This window comes from Pteronotus mesoamericanus, unplaced genomic scaffold, assembly GCF_021234165.1.
Source record: "Pteronotus mesoamericanus isolate MK-2021 breed Mesoamerican mustached bat unplaced genomic scaffold, CSHL_Meso_final scaffold_12, whole genome shotgun sequence".
NCBI classification, from domain to species: domain Eukaryota; kingdom Metazoa; phylum Chordata; class Mammalia; order Chiroptera; family Mormoopidae; genus Pteronotus; species Pteronotus mesoamericanus.
Window position 1 is genome coordinate 8,212,382 of NW_026555303.1, and position 22,757 is coordinate 8,235,138.

Consider the following 22,757-nt stretch of genomic DNA (forward strand, 5'->3'; position numbering starts at 1 on the left):
TCTCTCTGATGGATAGTGCTGTTGAGCATCCTTTCATGTGTCCATGGGCCCTCTGTATGTCCTCTTTGAAGAAGTGTCTGTTCAGATCCTTTGCCCATTTTTAAATTGGATTGTTTATCTTCCTGGTGTTGAATCATATGAGCTCTTTATATATTTTGGAGATCAAACTCCTGTCTGAGGTATCATTGGCTAACATATTTTGCTATACATTTGGTTCCCTTTTAATTATGTTGGTGCTTTCTTTAGCCATGCAGAAGCTTTTTAATTTGATGTAGTCCCATTTGTTTATTCTTTCCTGCTTCTTGAACTACAGTGATTCTTTCACTGACAGCCTTCCTTTAATTGAGTCACAACCATCTGGACTACTCTAAGAGGCAAAAAGAAGGGAAGGATGGTTAAAAAATATGCTCTAGTAGATCCAAGCAACTTGGTGAAGAATAAAACTAATCAAGCCAGTGACTGGAAGGTTGCTAAGGTCTTGTTTTTGTTAACATATTGGCAGAAATCTAGCTTAGCCCCACATTCTATGGAAATTCTTTGTTTATCATCTTGTTAGGAGGTCCTTACCTGTCTGTCTGTGAACCCCAGTGATTGGCTGCTTACTTGTTAGGGAGGCAGCCGTCCCCGGAGGCTGTCGAGCTCGGAAGGCTAGCTGCTCTTTCACTTGCCTGTAATTCCACCCACTGGTATTAATCTCCCCTTGATTTTGATATTGAAAAAATGTCATCCTTATTTCCCTTGACCTAATCTGAGTTTCAGCCCATGGTAGAAGCTGCAAGGGGTGGAGAGGCGTGAAAAGCGTTATGCGGCACTTGTCCGAGAAATGTAGCAGCGCCTCCTCCGAGGCCTGGTACCTCCCCCTCCGGGTGCACAGCAGGGGCATTCGAACCGCCAGCTGAATGATAAATGCAGGAGAGGGGCAGCTTGTTCCTCCCTCCCTCCGTCCCTCCCTCCCTCCGTCCCTCCCTCCTTCCCTTCTTCCTTCCCTCCCTCCCTCCTCCTCCTGCTCCCTCCGGCTCCGCTTCACTCCTCCCCCTCGGCTCCCTCCTTCCTTCCTGCTAGAAGCGCTGCCCAGCCTCAAGCCGCTCCAGTGGGGATTTGCCTGCCCGGGGGCACCGCCCAGGCTCACCACCGTGTACTCGATCGCGGGCTGCGCCGGTCCCAGGCTGTGTCGGCTCCCGCGACTTCTCTGGTCGCTGATGCTGTGGGTGCCTCCTAGGGAAGCTCCGAGAGCCGTGCTCACTGGGTAAGTTCTAAGCACTCGGGAACCGGTGGCGCCAGAGACAAGGACAGAGAGAGGCTCCGCTCAATCCCCTGCCCTCTTCGCAACCTACTCCCCACGGAAGGAACGGCGTGGGCAGACCGAGCGTCAACAGCGCAGGATATCGCGCTGTGGCGAATCTTGCCTCCCATCCTCACTGGGGCTGATTGCTGCCGGGACGGTCCGCGCGGGCGTGGTCGTGTTCAGGGCACAGCACAGCCCTGCAGTCACCTCCGCCGTGGGCGGCCCTTGCGCTGGGTGGAACCCGGAGCGAGGGAATTGAGGGTGGCTGTCACGGCTGTGGGCCCTGCACCCAGCATCAGGCGTCTAGCAGCCCTGGGGAGTGCAGGTAGGACTGCGCTAGTGGTCGGGTCCCCGGGTCGGGGGACGCGCTACTCGCCAAGCCCCGTTGGCTGCCTAGAAGAGTCCTTGGGGAATGACATTTGCCAGGGATTTGGGCGGGGGTGTGGAGAAGGCAGCTTTGGGCGGACACTTGAATACCCCACCCCCAGCCCCACCACACGCATACACACCACTGCAGGTTTAGGGACTCCTGTTAAACCACTGATGGCTTGTCTGGCGGCAGCTCGAAGGTAAGTTGCGCGCCCGCCGAACCTACTGAGTCCTGGGGAAGCATGGGCGACTGGTGCCAGACTTTACTCGGTTAGATGCTAGACAGACTGAGGCCACCGAGTCCAGGTTTATGCCTCCCTCGCCCCAGTAAAGAGAGGAGGCCTTTCCCTTATTTTAACCTCCACCTCTGCCTCTCAAGGGCTCTCAGTTCACCTTCTTAATGCCTTAAAGCCCGTTCTCCCTAGCTGGGCACTGCTGCCTTTCTTCCCCAAAACGCGAGGCCAAATGAAACAAACAGTTTTATCTGGGTTGAGGCTGATTTGGTCTCAATAAGCCTGTTTGGGAAAGCGGCTGGGGAAGATGGGGATGTGCAGTAGAGGAAGGGGTAGTGGGAGGGCCCATGGAAGGAATATCTGCCACACCACCTCAGGTCCCTTGTGTGTTCCTCGCAGCTAGCTTACCTCCGCATTTCCTTTACTATAATTGTCAAGAATTTCAAGTCCCCAGCTCTCCCAATATATTTAAACCTCCCCTCTGAAACTTAAGAAAGGACTGTTTTCAAGAAGTATTGGCTGTATCATTACTGTCTTAAAGGAAATTACTATATTTGAGAACTAAAATTAATATTTGATATTTCACTTTCAAATACAATTTTTGAAAACTAATACATTTAGGTAAAACACCACCACCACTATTTAAGTCTAGGTAATTATTTTCTAATTCACCCTAAGCAGTAGTGAGCTTTTTGGAAAGCTGCTGGGCTGGGACTCAGAATTCCTGGGCTGTTTTTAATTTTGTATTCTTGAACTTAAGCAAGTCAGCACTTCCCCTGGTTGAGGAATGTCCTCATCTATAAAATGAATCTGATTTCAGAGGTTTTGCCCAGCTTTCATGTTGGCTCCTACTTCAATGAAATACTAAACTAATTAATAAATGTTTGTTAAGTAAACAACTGAATGAACACATCATATCTCTCTAGGAACTATATATATATATACATATATATATATATATATATATACTATATATATACACATATATATGTGTGTGTGTGTGTGTGTATTTAGTATTTGCAAATATATAGAAATAAATGCCCCTTGGTTATTAAAGGACGCTTTATCATGGTCGCACTGCATCACTCTGCTTGCATCTAATGATGCAATTCCAATAGAGTGGGAGCCCCTACCCAGGACAGCTCATCTCAGTGTCATCTTTTGGCACAGAGAAGGACAATTTGAGGCCCCAGAAGAAAAGAATCTTGCCCAACACCAAGCAAGAATTACACAATGGGAGGAGGCTCATGATGTCTGGTTCAAGGCTCTTCCCCTAAGGAAAAGGAGGGGAAAGTCTGAGAAAAATTTCGGAGACTGCCAGAGATACAGGTTGCCTTAGTGCTTAAGTTTATAAACTGTCTCCAGCCCTTCTTGGGAAGCAAGGGCAAACAATCCTAGAATCTGAGCTTAATACGGAAAAATGAGGGGAGAAGTGTGACCTTTCCCTTCTCAGATGCTTGTTTTGCCTGTGTGATTGTCTCTATTTGGAATTTGGCCCAGCAATGGAATCCTGTGTTGACTCTGTCAGCAACTGGCTGGGATTGAAGACAGGGAAAACAAGCTGAAGTGTTTTGCGAGACAGGCACATGGCTTGGTCAATTCGTTTTCCCACTCCCTTTCATTCCTTCCTTTTCCTGCCTTATTCCCCCTCCACCCCACCCCAGAGACAGTCCTTGGCACTTCCAGGCAACAGCAGACATTCCAGTCCTACAAATGAACTCCACACTGGGAGACTCCTGGGTCCAGAGGACCTAAAGATAGATAACAAAGAAGAAACGAGATATTGAAAACAAAACCCAACACGGGGCCATTAATAATTCTGTGGAAAGATAATATGAATTCAATTGAATGTCAGAACTGAAAGGGACCGTATAATCCACCCCATTTGCCAATGGAAATAGGAAGATTCATAAATAAGTGACATACCTGCAACTGAGTAGATCAGAACCCAGGTCTACTGGGTCTCAGGCTGGACATCATTCATCTCTTCTCTCTTTCTTAGAAGCCAGTCTTCCTGCATTGCTGTCCTCTGTTGTCCTAGCTTCTTGGCTCTTGCCTGAAGCCTGAAGAGCTTAGGCACTCTTCCGTGGGCTCCCACTCCAGCTGAGGCCTGGCCTGGCAATGCCTTTGTGACATATACTCTTCTCCTGCTTCTTTCAGGCAAAAAGCACACGTTTAAATCTCATTGTCTGACTAAGTGTAAACCTCAGGAGAAGGGTTTTGTTGTTTATCTCAGTCCATAAGCTAATATAGAGCTGGCTTTCTGAATCCAGGCAAATATCACTACCCAGAAAATAATTCTCTAAGCACTGAAACAAAGCTATGTATGTAAATCATATATCCCCTAGGAGAACTCTTACTTCTCCTACACAGACACATTGCTCCACTGCACACACCCCATCGTAACACCAAGAACATTTGAGCTAGGAGAATGGCAGGTGAGCCTCAGTCCTGTAGAAGAGAAGAGAGAGAGAGAGAGAGAGAGAGAGAGAGAGAGAGAGAGAGAGAGAGAGAGAGAGAGAGATCTGGATCCCTGCTTGGGAATCTGAAATGAGACCATGAGACCCCCCTGGAATGGATGGCTAGGAGGAAGGGGCAGGTGGACGAAACTACTAGGAAGGTGCCAGCCCCTTAGCCAGGCCCGTCCTGGAGAACCTTCCTCCAGGAGCCTTGCTTAGAGCTCACAGCCCGCAGAGTTGGAGGTGAAATAGTTTAGAATCAACTGACGCAGCCGCGATTTGAGCTTTGCAAAGCTACTGGTAAGGAAGGGAAACATCTGCCCCTCCCTCCCCCAGCGCGCGCCCTCAATTCATTGCCTGCCCCCTCCACCCGTGACGTCACCCTCGCCTTGTCCCCAGGAGCCTGCAAAGCCTCTAAAATTCAAACTGCTAGGCGCACTGCTGCCACTGCCACTGGATTGGAAGCGCGCCCCAAGACTCGGCCACCGCTGCCATCCGCGACCCGGCAAGCCGGCTCCTGGACCTCCCTATGAATCGCACTCCTGGGTCCATGTTGGCTCAGCTTCCCCGTGCTTCAACCCGTGTCTTCTCTCCTGTTGCCTGCCAGATTTCTTATTTCTGCGCATCCTCCAGTCAAATTAAATCAACCAACAGAAAGCAGGGCACCCCCCCGGAAACGGCGTCTTCTTTTACCTTGCTCTCCCTCTTTTTCTGAAGATGCTAAATTACTGGCGGACTGCAGAGGAGAGGGGTCCGGTCTTCTCCTGATGTGTGAGTACGCCCTGCACCGTGCTATCTTTGCGTTTCCATTCTCCCCCCTCTTCTGCCGCCAGTCCCCTGATTTTCCAACCCCCTTTCTGAGCAGTTAAAAAAAAAATAAACCTCCTTGCTGTGAGCCCAGGTCGGGCAATCAGCCTGAGATCTCTTCAAGATACCCCAGGGGAGGAGGAGATGGGCTGGATTTAGTAGGACAACTCGGTTACTAACAATCCGCGGCTGGCTGCCACCCGCCGGAAAATCCGGTGCGAGCACGGGTGTTAGAGGACGCCTGTGTGGGTGGACTGGGGGCGGCAGGGGGGGAAAGTGATAGAAGAAACCACTTTGAAAAACGCAGTGATTTCATTCTACCGTGTGGTCCATTCCCCGGCATTCTCCTTCCTTCCCACTCTGCTCCCTTGCTTTGCCATTTTAATCGGGCTTCCCTGTTTCTTTCTCCCCCGCACCCTGCTCTCTCTTGCTACCCTCCCCCCCAAGGTTTGCCTGTAGGTGCCTGAGCTGACACCGACGGTGCCTAAAGATGCTGAGCAGCGTTTGGTTCCTCAGTGTGTTAACCGTGGCTGGGTTCTTACACACAGAGAGTCGCAAAACTGCCAAAGACATTTGCAAGATCCGCTGCCTGTGCGAAGAGAAGGAAAACGTACTGAATATTAACTGCGAAAACAAAGGATTTACAACTGTCAGCCTGCTCCAGCCTCCCCAGTATCGAATCTACCAGCTTTTCCTCAATGGAAACCTTTTGACAAGACTGTACCCCAACGAGTTTGTCAATTACTCCAACGCGGTGACTCTCCACCTAGGCAACAATGGGTTGCTGGAGATCCGAACCGGGGCATTCAGTGGCCTGAAAACGCTCAAGAGACTACACCTTAATAACAACAAGCTCGAGGTGCTGAAGGAGGACACCTTCCTGGGCCTGGAAAGCCTGGAGTACCTCCAGGCTGACTACAATTACATCAGTGCCATCGAGGCAGGGACATTCAGCAAACTCAATAAGCTTAAAGTGCTCATCCTGAATGACAACCTTCTGCTGTCACTGCCCAGCAATGTGTTCCGGTTTGTTCTGCTGACCCACTTAGACTTGAGAGGAAATAGACTGAAAGTGATGCCTTTTGCTGGTGTCCTTGAACATATTGGAGGGATCATGGAGATTCAGCTGGAGGAAAACCCATGGAATTGCACTTGTGACTTACTTCCTCTCAAGGCTTGGCTGGACACCATAACTGTTTTTGTGGGTGAGATTGTTTGTGAAACTCCCTTTAGATTGCATGGGAAAGATGTGACTCAACTGACCAGGCAAGACCTCTGTCCCAGAAAAAGTACTGGTGACTCCAGTCAGAGGGGCAGCCATGCTGATACACACATCCAAAGGCTGTTGCCTACAGTGAATCCTGCTTTCAATCCAACCAGAGCTCCAAAAGCCAGCCGGCCACCCAAAATCAGAAATCGTCCAACTCCCAGGGTCACTGTGTCTAAGGACAGGCAGAGCTTCGGCCCAATCATGGTGTACCAGACCAAGTCCCCTGTGCCCCTAACCTGCCCCAGTAGCTGTGTGTGCACCTCTCAGAGCTCAGACAATGGTCTAAATGTAAACTGCCAAGAAAGGAAGTTCACTAATATATCTGACCTGCAGCCCAAACCTACCAGTCCAAAGAAACTCTACTTGACAGGGAACTATCTTCAAACTGTCTATAAGAATGACCTCTTAGATTATAGTTCTTTGGATCTGTTACATTTAGGAAACAACAGGATTGCAGTCATTCAGGAAGGTGCCTTCACAAACCTTACCAGTTTACGCAGACTATATCTGAATGGCAATTACCTTGAAGTGCTGTATCCTTCCATGTTTGATGGACTACACAGCTTGCAGTATCTCTATTTAGAGTATAATGTCATTAAGGAAATCAAACCTCTGACCTTTGATGCTTTGATTAACTTACAGCTACTGTTTTTGAATAACAACCTTCTGAGGTCATTACCTGATAACATATTTGGGGGCATGGCTCTCACCAGGCTGAATCTAAGAAACAACCATTTTTCTCACCTGCCTGTGAAAGGGGTTCTGGATCAGCTTCCAGCTTTTATCCAGATAGATCTGCAAGAGAACCCATGGGACTGCACCTGTGATATCATGGGGTTAAAGGACTGGACAGAGCATGCCAATTCCCCTGTCATCATCAATGAGGTGACCTGTGAGTCTCCCGCTAAGCATGCAGGGGAGATCCTGAAGTTTCTGGGGAGGGAGGCTATCTGTCCGGACAGTACAAACTTGTCAGACGGAACCATTCTATCAATGAATCACAACACAAACACACCTCGGTCATTTAGTGTGTCTCCCAGTTCCTATCCTGAACTACAAACTGAAGTTCCACTTTCTATCTTAATTTTAGGATTGCTGGTTGTCTTCATTTTATCTGTCTGTTTTGGGGCTGGTTTATTCGTCTTTGTACTGAAACGCCGAAAGGGGGTGCCAAGTGTTCCGAGGAGTGCCAACAACTTAGATGTAAGTTCCTTTCAGTTACAGTATGGGCCTTACAACAGCGAGACTCAAGATAAAACGGATGGCCACGTCTATAACTATATCCCCCCACCTGTGGGGCAGATGTGCCAAAACCCCATCTACATGCAGAAGGAAGGAGATCCAATAGCCTATTACCGAAACTTGCAAGAATTTAGCTACAGCAACCTGGAGGAGAAAAAAGACGACGATGAGCCAGCCACGCTTGCTTACACTATAAGTGCCAATGAGTTGCTAGAAAAGCAGGCCACACCAAGAGAGCCAGAGCTGCTGTATCAGAACATTGTTGAGCGAGTCAAGGAACTCCCCAGTGCAGGACTAGTCCACTATAACTTTTGTACCTTACCTAAAAAGCAGTTTGCCCCTTCATATGAATCTCGACGCCAAAACCAAGACAGAATCAATAAAACCGTTTTATATGGAACTCCCAGGAAATGCTTTGTGGGGCAGTCAATACCCGACCACCCTTTACTGCAAGCTAAGCCTCAGTCAGAACCAGACTACCTCGAAGTTCTGGAAAAACAAACTGCAATCAGTCACCTGTGAAGGGAAATGGTTTACAACCCTATGCAAAGTATGCTGCTCCAAACTGTTGGGAGCATGGCATTTGCTTTCCAGTTTGTTTGTGGTCTCCCTTTTCCAGCACCAGTGGGAGACTTTGCAAATGTTTGGGGATAAGATGAAGCAATGATACTGTCTTTTCAAGTTTTCCTTTAAATTATTTCTCTCTTGACCCTCCCCCTCCCACTTTTTTCATTCTCTCCTTAGGAATCATCATTGAACATAAATGTTTCTACAATGAATTTTTTCATATATTTTTTTTATGGTTTTGTTTCTTTTTTTTTTTTTTTCATTTTTCCAGTGGGGAATGGGAAGAGGAGATTATAATGAATGGAGAAAGAGTAAGCAAACTTTTCAAATAAAAATGGCTATTTAGTGTTTTGTAGAAGATCTCCAAAGATCTTTTGAGACTATAAATTCCTTTGTAAATAATGATATATGGTATTTTGATCTTCAGTTACCAAGTATAGCCCCTAGGCATCACTTCTTTGTGTTAAAGTGCCTTTGCACTTTAAGTACATTACTTAAATGTTGCTTTTACTTCGATAAATGGAATATATTTTAATGTGTTGTATTTTTGAAATTTAAACAGTGTAAAATAGATAGAAATGTCAGCTATATTATGTCAATATACAGTTTGCTTGAGTTATAGAAACCAGCCTATCATCAAATGATTCTAGTTTTAAGACTTTATAGATTTAACTGTAAAATATTTCCTTTCCGCTGGATTTGTTCTAAGTGATTTTATTTAAGTCAACTAAGGGAATTTAACAGTGGACTAGAGGTAATAACCTTCTAAGTTGGGATTAGTAATTCATTAATAAAATATATTTAACCCAATATCAGAGTGAATTGAACAATTAATGCCCTTCGGTAAGTCATTATTTTACACTAACATGGTCAGTGTTTTGCATTGTTTTCCCAATGTAAGAGTATATTACAGAACTTGTAATATATTTTCTGCATTAAATTAGATATTTTTATATATTTAAATGACAGTCTGTATTTCTAACTTTTTAATTGAAATTAATATTTTTTCTTATTGAAACATTTTCTATAAACACACTCCAGTAGAGGCCGCCACACACCTCATTTAATAAAGACATATGAGCCATTAAATACCTTGAAGGAAGACTTCAAAGGTGAGATTAAAGCTTCACAAATAAATTCACTGCAAATTCAAGGCAGCAGAGACAAATGTATACACTACTTTCTTTTAGGATTAAAAGGTGGAATCAAACTTTTTCTGAATTTTCACATGTTTAGAGAAAGCAACATTTTCCTCTTGAGTTCATTGCTATCAATGGGTGCTATCAAAACATATACTATTTGTACGTCAGAGTTGATTAATAAGTACCTAAACCAAGAAAGTAAGCATCCTCTTTCTTCTTCCTTCTTTAGACATGTGTTACTTGAATTTTTCCTAGTCAGTTTGATTAAACCTTTTGTTTTGGTTTTTAACATTAAAATGATTTTTAACTAACTGAGTCTATATAACATTTATGTGGCCTTATTAGTCTTTAAGTAATTTTTAGATGCAAACATCATTGTGTGATTTAAACAGATAGCCCTTCTTTACAACAAAAAATAGTTTTGTTTTGTCTATTGTAAATCCTTATGCAACTGGGATGGTGATCTGCATATAAAGTAGTCCAGCTTTTCAAATCCTTATTAAAGCAATTGATGGCATCTGAAAGAAGCACACTGTTTTCTTTTTATAAATAGGTTACTGCACATAATAATCCTTTATTATTCTGTGGAGGTTAAAGTGGATACTGATAACTTACTTTTAAAACTTTAAAATGACTAACAGTATATTGTCTGTCATGATAAACAATTCATGTGATAAGTTTCAATTAGAAATTACTTAAATTCAAATTATTTGGATTAATAATGACTGGTGCAAAATCGTTTTTTATACAATAGAAGGTAATTTCATGTACATAAATGTAAAGGGCAATCAGGAAAAAAAATACCTCAACTTAGATTCTCTAAGTATCTACAGTGACAAGCTAGCATGTTCATTCTTTGATTAGAGATCGTAATTCCTGTTTAAATCCACTAGATTAAAATTTAAAATGGTAGGCTGAAATGACTTACAAGAAAATTAATGTACAGAGATTTTACATTTCACAGAAAAGGAGCTAGATATTATCCTAGTTGAACTTGGAGATATCCCCGGGAAATCACTCTTGAGTGAAGTATTTATATGTGCAAGAGTTGCAAAAATACTCTTGTGGCTGCTTTCATTTGGTGCAATAATAAATACAGAATATTGAGGTAGGTGTTTTTGGAAATGATTATGAAAGCAAGTTTGTATACATATTCTATATTTTTTAGGTTTAAATTATATGACTAGAACTATCAGTGTATGATTCAACTTCAGTGTTTGTTCCGATTCTCCTGAAAGTAAAGTCATTCCTGTAAAATGGCACCATCCATAGTAAAACAAATTTGTTAATTTTTTAAAAGATTTTATTTATTTATTTTTAGACAGAGGGGAAGGGAGGGAGAAAGAGAGAGAGAGAAACATCAATGTGTGGTTGCCTCTCATGCACCCCATACTGGGTACCTGGCCCCACAACTCAGGCTTGTGCCCTGACTGGGAATCAAAATGGTGACCCTTCGCTTCACAGCCTGGTACTCAATCCACTGAGCCACACCAGGCTGGGCAAATTTATTAATTTTAAATAGAATTTAATATTCATCTAGTCACATGATTTTAAAGAGGCCTCCTGGAAGAATTCAGATTCATAAACTCTCTTAATAATTATGGTTTAATTCTAGATTCTCACTTTTTTTTAGATCTGTGCTTTATTTGCATTAGGTTTTAAAATGAAATCATTTGAATTTGGCCCAGAATATTTCATTTAAAGGTATAATACACCATATATACTTTGAAGCTTTAGTTTCTAATATAATCACAAACACTTTATAAGCATCCCTATTGACTACATTGTTTTGCTTTACGCACTCAGGTGATATCAAACATTTTATTTTAGGATTTTTATTTTTATTTCTTACAGCTGGATTTTGCTAATTCGCTTTTATTTCATATGAAGCTTGTAATGGGTATGAGCATCAGCAGTGCAAAATGATTCCAGACAACAGAATGTGATCTCCCCTTGCTCGGCCTGGAACAGATTTTTGTGTCTGGCCCTACAAATGGCACATGGTAATTCCCTTTGATTGTAGCTCTTAATTAGTTGCTTTCACTCTTTCTGAATATACCTGTGGCTAAATTTATATTGAAACAGCCTAAAGTACCACTTCTCAGTCTGGACACAATTGCTAAGAGTCTAATTTGGTTCTAGACTTTGGTCAACTTGTGTGCCTTGTTAGTTTACTCCAGCAGTTGGTGAGTAAGGAAATGACCCTGTGTTTTGTCTCTGACTTCTAAGATGATATAATTTTCTAATTATTTCCATGTCATCAAGGGCTCAGTATTTAATGGATTTTACCAAAAGAGTATCAGGAATGAGAGAGAGGTTTTGTGATTTTTCAGATTCTGGAAATTCATCTTTACTGTAAATATTTCAGAAACATACTGGATTGCATGCTATCTAGACAGTTCTCCCAACCCAGTAATTTCTTCATTCATTAAGTGAATATTTACTGAGTGCTTGCTTCATAGATGCCAAGCTCTATGCTGCCTGCTGAGGGGGCACAGAGATACAGTAGACAGGATCTCTGCCCCACTCCATTACCTCCATTCCCAGCAGTGAACTTAGTGATAACAAAGGATATAAATGACAACCACCAAGAATAAATGGTGGGGACACTAATTAAATGCAGCCAGTTGTATTTTTTTAAAGGTGATTCTTTGCAATGATATATAAACTGATATATCATAAATAAACTAGCTACACTGTAACCACTATTAGCATCTCTTTACACAACTAAAACGGAAAAAAAACACTAAAATAAAATTTCTGCAGAACAGGGCCCAATATTATGGCCTGAAGATAGCTATATGTGGGTACCACCTAAAGATTTCCATTGTAAAAATGAGTCCCAAAAATGTAAATACAAAAATCATAAACCCACTTAAATTTTCTGGTGTATCCATGTTTTAGAGTCAATGTTTACTTTATATATTAGTAGCTAAACAGAGAGCATTTTGGCTTGTGTTTTTTACTAATACAATGGCAAGATACCTAAATCCTGAGAGAGAAAATTAAATACTGTACATAGGTGTACTTTGCTTCTCATGATGGTTGTGAAGAAGTTGCATGTAAATTGAAGTTTTGTAAATCAATTGTATTTTAAATGCATTAGGGGAGGCACCATTTAGAAAAAAAAAACTTGTAAATTCTTTTATAAGGCATAAAACCATTTTATAATACAAATAATCCCTCCTTAATTTAGGTTTTTTTATAGTTATCTTTTCAATATCAACTTTGCTTAAAACAGACCCCACCTGCACAGTGAGTGTGTTTTGTCAATGCTGCTTGTGCTACCAGTATCTTGGTTATTAAGGGCTTATACTTGAAAATCTGCTGCAGTTTTGTGTGAATGGAGCTATCAAGCGATTCTATGATGGCGCAGTAGCATTCCTGAATAGTCTGAGTAGCCAATCCATTTGAACTCAGTTAAACACAGAACTTTTCTGCTCAGCAGCATCTCCTCTCAGATATGGCCATGACTCATTAGAGGGTAGAGTGACTCTTTTATTCACATCCTATAAAGTGACTAGAGTTACAGGCTTTATAATAAATGTGTTACTATGTAAAAATATTGACTTGCATGTGTGTTGGTACTTTTAGCAGTATTTTAGCTTGAAAGCACTTGTGCAAATGCTGTTAGATTTAGTTGCAAATAAGTGTTCTCAAGTCATTGGAATAAATGGCAAATGAAACAAGCTCCTGTGTAAAACAGACTTCTGTGCCAAATATTGACATTGTTTCAAAAATTAATGTCATATTTTGTGCTGGTAACAGGCAAAATGGAATATTGGAAAATTGGTCAAATGATATTGTCTTTTATTGGATAAACTGTTTACATAATTATTTTATGCTGTAGTTAGCTTTCAGTTAATGAATATTTACTAAAAATGAACATTTGAATTAGAAAATTGTTCAGAATCTTAAGCTGAACTAATGACAAAGTGTTATTGGAACCATCCTTTTGTTTTTATATATACTTTTAAAATATTTACACATTAAGGTCACAATTCACATATTAAAGGCAACATTAGCTCTTTTAAAAACATATTGATACTTTTCCATGAATGTCTGTATCAGACTTTTTTTAAAACATCCTAACCTGAGGACATTTTTTTCACTGCTTTTAGAGAGAGAGAAAGGGGGAAGGAGAGAGAGAGAGAAACATTGATTGGTTTGCCTCCTGTACATGCCCAACCTGGAATCGAACTCACAACCTAGGCATGTGACTTGACTGGGAATGAAATGTGAAACCTTTAGTTTATGAGATCATGCTCCAGCCAAATGAGTCACCAAGACCACATCAGTATCAGACTTTTAAAAATCAACAAAAGCAATTCAGACAATGTCTCTCTCTAGTAATTAAAAATCTACTGATTTCCCACTACTCTCACCATGCACACCCATCCAAACCACAGCCCAACTGCTTTTATTTATAAAGTTCTCATACCATAACTGATCTAATAAATTTGTAAGATAAGATACAGATTTACATGCAAATCCAAGGAATAAGAATGATGAATTCATCAATGGAGATGCAGGTACTGTATTCCTAATGTATAGAGTTAAAACAAATGAGATGCAGGGGATGGGGTGCTTTTGTTTCTGTTACTGTGGTGCTATTACAGGAAAGTGATTTCTTTGGCTGTTTGAATTTGGTTGAATAGCATAATATATCTGCCAGGTATGCTCTATAAACAAATGTATAGCATAACAAAGGATTTGATATTCCTGTGGTAGACATGAGGATTTAAAACAGATTATCCTCTCTTGAGATTATTTATTGTTATATGCACAGTATATTCAGTTTATTCATGTAGCCTTCACAGGGTAACTGAAGCACTTGAAATAGACTCATTTTAAAATCTTTTGTTGAGGAATGAGAGTTAGGGCTTAACACAGTAGATTATACAACTCTTTAAAAGATTAGTTGAAATGGAATGGGGATGAAAGTAATGTACAACTCTCCATTCCTAACATATGTAATATAAAACATCAGCAAGTCATATGTGTCTGTCGATAATGGCAAAAGACCATCAAAATAATATTGTCATTCCTGAATGGAGGCTAGAAATGCACTTGATTCATGTTTCTCTGGGCAACTGTTTTGTAATTAAACATCATTTTTATTAATTTGATTTTCCAATATTATTGTATGTTTGCTATCAACTTTACCCTAAAAAAGAACATTTGAGCTAATTTCTGTCAGATCTAGTTACCAGGCACTTGTGGAGATATTTGGTCTTGATAGAATGTTGGTTACAATACACATGTCAGATACTTTCTGCCTCACAAAATGATGGTTGAGCAGACAGGATATGTGAAGGGAGTCTATCCAGGTAATCCTTGGCCACAGTCCTCATTTCTCAAACCCCTTTCATCTTCACATCATCAACACCTGACATATTTTATAGAATATAACTCTCCCATAAATATTTCCTTAGTGAATAAATCAATAAGACTCTGGCTCTCATGTGAAATGAAAGTGTTGAAAACTGGAGAATCTATTCTCAAAGCATAATTACAATAAATTCTTAGCTGTTCCAGGAAGCTTTAAGCAAACATTTAATTGGAACATTTCAGAACTTATGAGAAACACACATGCATAAAGACACACCCCATAAAGATGGCAGATAAGTTATATTAACACACAACCAAGATCCAAAGTTTATTACATGCAAGCAAGCCCGATTTTAAGTGTTACTTGAGTCTGTTTACTGAACCCTATGATCTCATTCCCTAGTTAAAAGTACTTTACTGCTGAGCTGTGAGATTGCCTTATTATTGACTTTTGGAACTGAGAGATTCTGAGTTGAGAGAAAATGCGCTCCCTGATAAGGGTGAATGATGCATTCTTCCAGAGCTTATCATTTAGTTCTTCCGGTGGCTCTGTGTATTTGATTGTTTGTTTAAGCCTTCCAGATAGGAGAGAAATTTTGGGGGCTCAAAACTATATTAAATCATATTTTTGTCAGTACATGGATGTCTGATAAGGTCTGATTTATGCAAAATAAGAACCTATAGGTGGTATTTCATAATGAAGTGTCTTAGGATTTGGAGCTCTGATCTTCATGTAGCCAGAAAGCTGTGAAGACTAGTCAGTTCTCTTTGGGTTTCTATTTCTCCTTTTGGGAATAGCGCTGGACTGGATGAACTCAATGGACATATTCAACTTTAGTAATGTACGATTTTTGGTGATTTTGGGAGTTGTTGCTACACACAAAACAAGGTATTAAGACAATTATTCAGGTGATTCAAGCCTGAAAATCCCTTGCCCCTCTTCTCCTTTCAGTTGTCTAATTTGGACATAGATTTACTGTGATTTTATTTTTACAGGGTTGATTTCTCTCCCTAAATTTGTTTAAACCATTTTTCTTCTTCTTTATAAACCACAACATCTTGCTGATTCTTTTGGTGGTGAGGTTGGGGTGGAAGGGGAAGTGATAGCTTTTTCATTGAGCTGTTTCACAAGGGAATTGTCTATGGGGTTGATAATTATTCTGTGTGATAATGGAGAAAGTTAAGCTATGAATCTCAAAAGATCATGTTAGCACATTTCAGGGCATAGAATAGTTTGCCCACTTAGTTGTTCATCATCCCACTATTTTAAGCAGCACTGTTAAGTTTCTTATCATCAGAGAAATGGATGGGCCTTTGGACAACTCAATTGAGCTTCTGAAAATCAATGATTCATTACAGTGAGCAATGCTCTTACCTGACAAATGATGTTTGGCCTCTTCTTGATCATAAACTTCAGCCATTGTTTTATTGCTGGGTCAATATGTCTCTATCTGGTCAAATACATTTTAACTAGAAACAAGCAAACAAAAAAAAAAAACAAAAAAAACCCTTCAATCTTGCAATATTCAGCTGACGTGATCTTTGCAAGAATGAAAAATGAGGGGGAAAACCCACTCAATATCTTCCCCTGCTTTCCAGAGGTTTTTGAGGGTTTTATTAAAAGCATTAGTGAACTAAAGGAACATCCAGCTACACTTTGCTGTACAGGTTTCTTCTGTCATGTTACAGAAGCTTATGAAAAGTGATATGTGGGTTAACCTTGTCCAAGCCATCATCTTAAAATAAAATAGGATGCCACTGTGATACTAAAAATTTAGAGTATGATTACACTTCAAATATTTAACTTGAATTTGGGAACAAAATATATTTTAATTACTAAACTGATCTCTTCAAAGCAAGTGCATTTTAAATAATAATATGGGTAATTTGAGAGAGGCACTTGTTGAAAGAATCTCATTACTTTTAGATTTTTTGGTGCAAGTTCATCAGAATATTTTTTGGTTCTATGCAAACAGCTCAAATGTTCTGAAAATTTAAAAATAAGCGAATTTTACTGCTCTTACAGATTAAAATGACGAGGCCCTGCTTGTGCTGATGCAGTTGGTTGTTTTCCAATTGGAATTTTTGTGTTTTTTATCTATAAAAAATGAAATATCCAAGGATGGATATTTGAATAAAGAAAAGATATAGTCTTAGTAAGAGAGGGATACATATACACTTTCCCGAATGATTTGTAAAAGAAGGCCAGGAAATAGATAGTTTCACAAAATCTCTTTCCCTTGCTTCTCCAAGAGAAATTTTTCCCAAGTTTTGATCCCTGACAAGGAAATAAAACTTTTTCCTTTATATGATTAAGGCTTTGGATTTTACTGGGTTCTGTTTGGTTTTTGTCTTTAATCACACTGATTCCTTCTGATTTGAGGAGGACCTGAGGACAGTGTCAGGACCATTCATCAGAGGATAAAGAGTCCTAAGATTTGACCTCCATGTCTCTGCTAACTCACTGTGTGACATAAAACCAGTTCTTTCTTGTCTCTAAGCTTCAGTTTCTTTATATGAAAAAAAAAAGCGGCTAAACTTAGCCTTGCCAGTCAAGAAAGCATTGAATACAAATGAGCTTATTACTAGGGAAACCTGCAATCCAATTCAATTCACAAAAAAAGTAAATCATTCACTAACTTGACACATTAACTATCATTAATAACAAATTATTTTTAACAGATCTCCCACCTGTTCCATGAGACAGTAGTGAAAATATTTGGAATAGAAGGTTATTTTTTTTTTGTTTCTTTCAGCTTAAAAAAAACAAACAGTCTTATGATTTTATTTCCCTCACCCCTATTCCAACATCTAAATGTTATAATTGTATAAATCCATTTTCACAAAGAATATGAGTAATTTCTGGTAGTCTTTATGTGGTAACAGATTGTCTCTAAGAGTACAATTTATGGAGTGTTCTTTGTGTGCGGCACTCTCAAGCAGAGGCTGTGCACATCTTAAACAAATCCACAAGTGTTTAGGAAGGCCTAGTTTGTGCCCAGCACTGGGATGAGACTCTGGGGAGAAATGGAAACAATGCTAACCACTTTCCTGTGGAGACATAACATATACACTCTAAATAAGAAATGACTCCTGCTCTCAGAGAATGTATAATGAAGTTGGGAAGATGAGCTATTTATCCATGAAAGAGGTATGAGAGATCAGGGTCAGAAAAGAAAAACATCAATGCAGACTAGACTGGCATTATCTGAGAAGGTTGCTTGGAGGAGGCAGGACACAAAAAGAGCCTTGAATTGGGGAAAGGCTTGGGGAATCATCAAGCTTGAAAATGTAAAAACAGAAATAAGCGTGTGAAAAACAGTGAAGAGACTAGAAGGACTGGCTTGAATTACTTGTTGATAGATTTGAAAGCTAAAGAAATTTGGACCTGATTTTACAAACAGCGGAAGGCTCTTTAAGCAAAGTAAAAGTTGTAGAACTGTTCATATTTGCATAGAGCCTTATAAAGTATTTCACATGCATTTTTACTATTAATCCTTACAATTACTATTTGAGATTATTATGTCTGGGTTACAGTGAGGGAACCAAGGTTTAAGAAGTTTTGATGTTTGGCCCAGAGACTCTGTGAATGGAAGGAGAAGCCACCTAATTTAGTGAGTCAGCACAGAAAAGTGTTCAAGAATAGGCATTCTGGAGCCAGGATGCGGAGATTTGAAACCAAGCTTTGCCACTCACCAACTGACTGACTTTGGGCAAGTCACTTAACCCCTGTGGGTCTTAGTTTCCTCATCTAAAATAAGGTGGCAAGGATCACACTGGTACTCACAGGGTGGTTATGAGCATCAATAAATTAGCATTTGCAAAATAAAATGTATTTGGTAAACGAAACAAAAGGTAGCAAAGGTGTTTGAAACCAGTTCTAATTGACTTTAAACCCATGCCCTGCCTACTTCATCACTAGATTTCACAGGATAAACAGAGAAGCCATAAGTCCTCCAGCATAAAGAATTATCTGAGCATTTGGGGAGAGAGGATACTGGGGTCCAGGAAGCTGTGGTGGTGATTCAGGTTTAAGGAAGTGATTAGAGAAATGGAGAGGAAATGAAGCCAAGAGACCCTCCTCTTATGTTCATCCAGAGACTGTCCAATACCTGGGAGTACAGATTAATCTTTCAGAAAGCCATAATTAGTAACACCTCCATCTTTTATCATCAGAAGATTCTTAGTTTAATATTTGTATTCTCGAAAAGTGCAAGGTAAAATGAGTAAAGAAAAACAAGGACACTTATTCATGGATTCTGAAAGGAGAGAACCCTGAAGGGTTTAGTTACAAGAGGAGAAACATAAGACGACCTGGGGAGAAATTTCAGGCTTACCTGAGATTCATATGGGACCTCTGGGTCTTAGGTCCATTTAGGGCTCACTTAAAGGGTATGCAACCTGTGCCATCACCCAGGGACAGAAACTTGGAAGCATCCCATACTTGGTTTAATGCTCTGCTATTCTGATGGTTCTTAAAAATATGAATAACTTTTGAACAAGGGACATTACATTTTCATTTTGCACTGGGCCTCACAGATGATGTAACCAGTCCTGGTTATATGACAGGAGTGACTCGATTAACTTTCCAAAAATTCCTTTTGCCTAAGGCAGATCTCCTTCTACTAGAGCCGCTCCTTTATGAACACCCTGCAATCTCTGTTTTCCTGGCTATGTGTCCCTTATTCTACTGACCTTTCACATGAGGTCTCACACTAAATTAAAGTGTAGATACTTCTTTAGGTAAAAATTTTTATTTACAGTTTACACAACTTTTTAGCTAACTCAGAATGTTTGTGTATGTGTGAATTTAAGAAAAATAAAAGCATCCAGTACTAAAACAGTCATGGTCGGGAGATGGTAGTGCATTTTTGTTTTGTGCACAGCCTGTTGTTATCTCAACAGCGGATAGCTGGTAAGAGCAGTCAAATAATTTTTTTTTTCAGTGTGAGGAGAGCAATTTGAGTTTTGTAGGGCAGGTAAAAATGGTTTTATATGATTTGGGTAAGCTTTGTAGGAAAGAAACAGTGTAGTTTTTAAAACTTTCCATTTACCTCTATCATCCAAGCTGTGACCATAAGAAAAACTACCAATGGACCCAGGTTTCATTCATCAGAACACTCTTAAGAAGAAAGGAAAAAGCAGGGAGCACAATTTTCTCCATTTAATAACGTAAAGAAACAGAAGCATTTTAAGGGAAAGGGAACTTGGAAAAGTTGACACAATAAGTTAGAACCTGATTGACAGGATCAGGATATTTCAGTTACTTTCTATTGCTTCATTGTAATAAAATAACTTCAACAGTCTTTGAGGATTTCCATTAAATGACATCCAAATACATTTTCAGTTATTCTTAACAAAACTCTAAATCGTAAACAAGAAAGGTCACATCATGACAGCATTGTGCAAGCAAAAACTCCCTGGACACCCATGCAAGGAATTCTATAGAACATTTGTCAGACGCATAGGAGGGGCTCCTAGAGAAATCTCACAGCTGCCTTTGAAGCCTGGAGCTTTCCGAAGCCTGAGATGTTGGGCCACATAGCGGTCTTTTGTTTACATTTGACCCACAAACTGTGAGTCTTACTTAGAATGCAAATGAATGAACCTTAGGGACAAAAGTGTCTTTGATTGATGTAGTTTGGTCTTTCTGACCTGAAAACATGTCAGTTATTAAAAGGCTGTGGGGGCATTGTTGTGACTTAGGAAGTACAGATTGTATGTTGAGCTCAAAGCTTAGGGATTACATTTTTAAAAAAATAAAAGCTTTTAGCACATTGCCCATTGATTCCTTAGGCCAACAAAATCCCAATAGTGCCAAGTAGGGCAGAGGCCTTGAGCTCTGAGCCCCGAGCCTGGAGGAGAGGTATGCTCTTCTGCTGGGCTGGCTGCTTTGTTTCCTCAAGCATGGAAGTGCAGATTCAGACCTCTCTCCTTGAACTCTGGGACTGGTCAGGTGGCCCCAGGTTCAGAAAGCTTTGCTCTGCAACTGCTGAAAGTTGCTGAATCACACAATAGAGAGGTAGCTTGTGACTTAGAAAACTTCTGGCACTATTTGTTTTCTTTTGCTTTATCGTAATAACTTAAATGTTATTGAATTTTATTCATGGCTTATAAACAATCAAACCAAGATTAATGAAATAATCCTTAAAGACTGATTTAGTAAATAAGCACATAGATCTCTGATTTAATTCTTAAATAGACAAGAGTTCTTTGCATTCATTTTTGGTTATCCCTAAAGCTGGTAGATGAAAAAATCTTGTGTGCGTTTTTAAAAACATAATGTCTTGCCCTGGCCAGTGTGGCTCAGTTGGTTGGGCATCGTTCTGCAAAATGAAAGGTCGCAGGTTTGATTCTTGGTCAGGGCACATGCCTACATTACAGGGTCAGTTCCTGGTCTTGACACTTTCGAAAGGCAACTGCATGATGTTTTTCTCTCACATTAATGTTTCTCTCCCTCTCTCTCTCATTCCCTTCCCATCTCTCTAAAATCCATAAACATGTCCTCAGGTGAGGATAAAAAATAAAAAGTATAATGCTTCTTATATTGCCAATGGCTTTTTACCCCTATAAATAGAAATGACATCAAACTCTCCCCAAATCTGTCATTTATGTTGGACAAAAAGGGTCCTAAGGCTGCTTTTGATCTAAAAACACATGATTCTATGGCTTACTTTAAAAAGCCTGCCATAATTTGAATTGTACTATAAACCTGTCAATTAAATTTTGGATGAATAATTCCCACAGTTTTGTAAATTGAACAAATAATTTTTACCTGTAACAAACAATTTACTTTTTAAACTATGCTACCACATTTGTAAATCTTACCTAACCTTCATAAAATTATGAAATTTAAGAACAATTAATATGAAAATATTTCCTTTTCACTTTTTAGAGACCAGAAGTCTGGAGGAAAGAATGTTGCTAAAAACAGGCTGAGAGAGGGGGTTGAAATATGGGTTATCACCTTATTGTTCCCAGAGATAAAGAAAAGAACTTTTCACTTCCAGATATTATAAAACAAACCATTTTTCAACATTATCATTCATAATGCTTTCTGAAGCATAACTTCTGTCTTTAAAAGGTTTAAGCTAATGCCCACACACGCCTACTTAAAAATATTTTCCCATTTATTACATTTCCTTTTCTCATACCTCTGTTAAACTTCCCAAACACAAAAAGGCTATTTTGAATGTTGACCAATATCCATAGCAGGGGAAATAATTAACTCATTAACTCATTCATTCATTCATTCATTCATGTAACAAATATTTATTAAACGTTATACACGACTCAAGCACTAATCCTCCAAGAGTTCACAATCAAGTGGTACAGAAAGTCATGCATAAACTGAATGCTAATGTAGAGTTGTCAATGCCACCATAGAAGGATACACAGAGTGCATTGAGAATAGAGAGGAGGCAGCCACTGACTTGGTCTGGGTAGGAAGATCCAGCAAGTTACACTAGAACTGGACCTAAAAGGTAGAGTAAAATTATATTGGCTGCAAAATGTAGAAAAGAACAACAGATTCAAAAGCCCACATCTGTGCAAGTGTGTAACACATTTTGGCCATGGTGAGACATCTGGTGTCACTAAATACAGGATAAGACACAAGGGGACAGTGGCAAGGATGAGGCTATGAAAGTAGGCTACAGTCTAATCATGAAGAACCTTGAACATCACGCTAAAGAACTAAAGGCACTGTGATTTTTGAGCAGGGTAGTAACATGATCAAATCTGTATTTGGAAAAATCACTTTGGTGCCTTGAATAATGAACTAGGGTAGTGAGAAACCAGAGGTGGCAAAAACAATTTGGAAGTCAATAAAGTAGCTCTAGCAGCTAAAAATAAGAGTATGGGAAGTCCTAATGACAAAAGGAGGCAAATAATTGAAGGACATTATTACTTTGCAAGATGATAAAAAGGGAGGGGTCAAGTCTCTCTAGAATCTTGTGTGTTAGTATCATACAGAATGATCACATACATTTAACTAAAGCTTTGTATAATTGATAAAGTCTTGTCACTAAAAGCATTTACTGAGCTCATATC

The 22,757-nt window shown here is 39.9% G+C and overlaps 1 protein-coding gene across 1 annotated transcript; it reads left to right on the forward strand.

Moving 5' to 3' along the window:
- Positions 1 to 1,107: 1,107 nt before the first annotated feature.
- On the forward strand, positions 1,108 to 8,856 carry SLITRK2 (SLIT and NTRK like family member 2). The gene is made up of 3 exons (XM_054587900.1): positions 1,108 to 1,246; positions 4,746 to 5,117; positions 5,601 to 8,856. Exon 3 carries the CDS (start codon positions 5,644 to 5,646, stop codon positions 8,185 to 8,187), a length of 2,544 nt encoding a protein of 847 aa, XP_054443875.1. The 5' UTR covers positions 1,108 to 1,246; positions 4,746 to 5,117; positions 5,601 to 5,643; the 3' UTR covers positions 8,188 to 8,856.
- The last annotated feature ends 13,901 nt before the right edge of the window (positions 8,857 to 22,757 follow it).

Coding starts and splice junctions, on each gene's coding strand:
- SLITRK2 (XM_054587900.1), top strand. CDS start 5,644: ATGCTGAGCAGCGTTTGGTTCCTCAGTGTGTTAACCGTGGCTGGGTTC.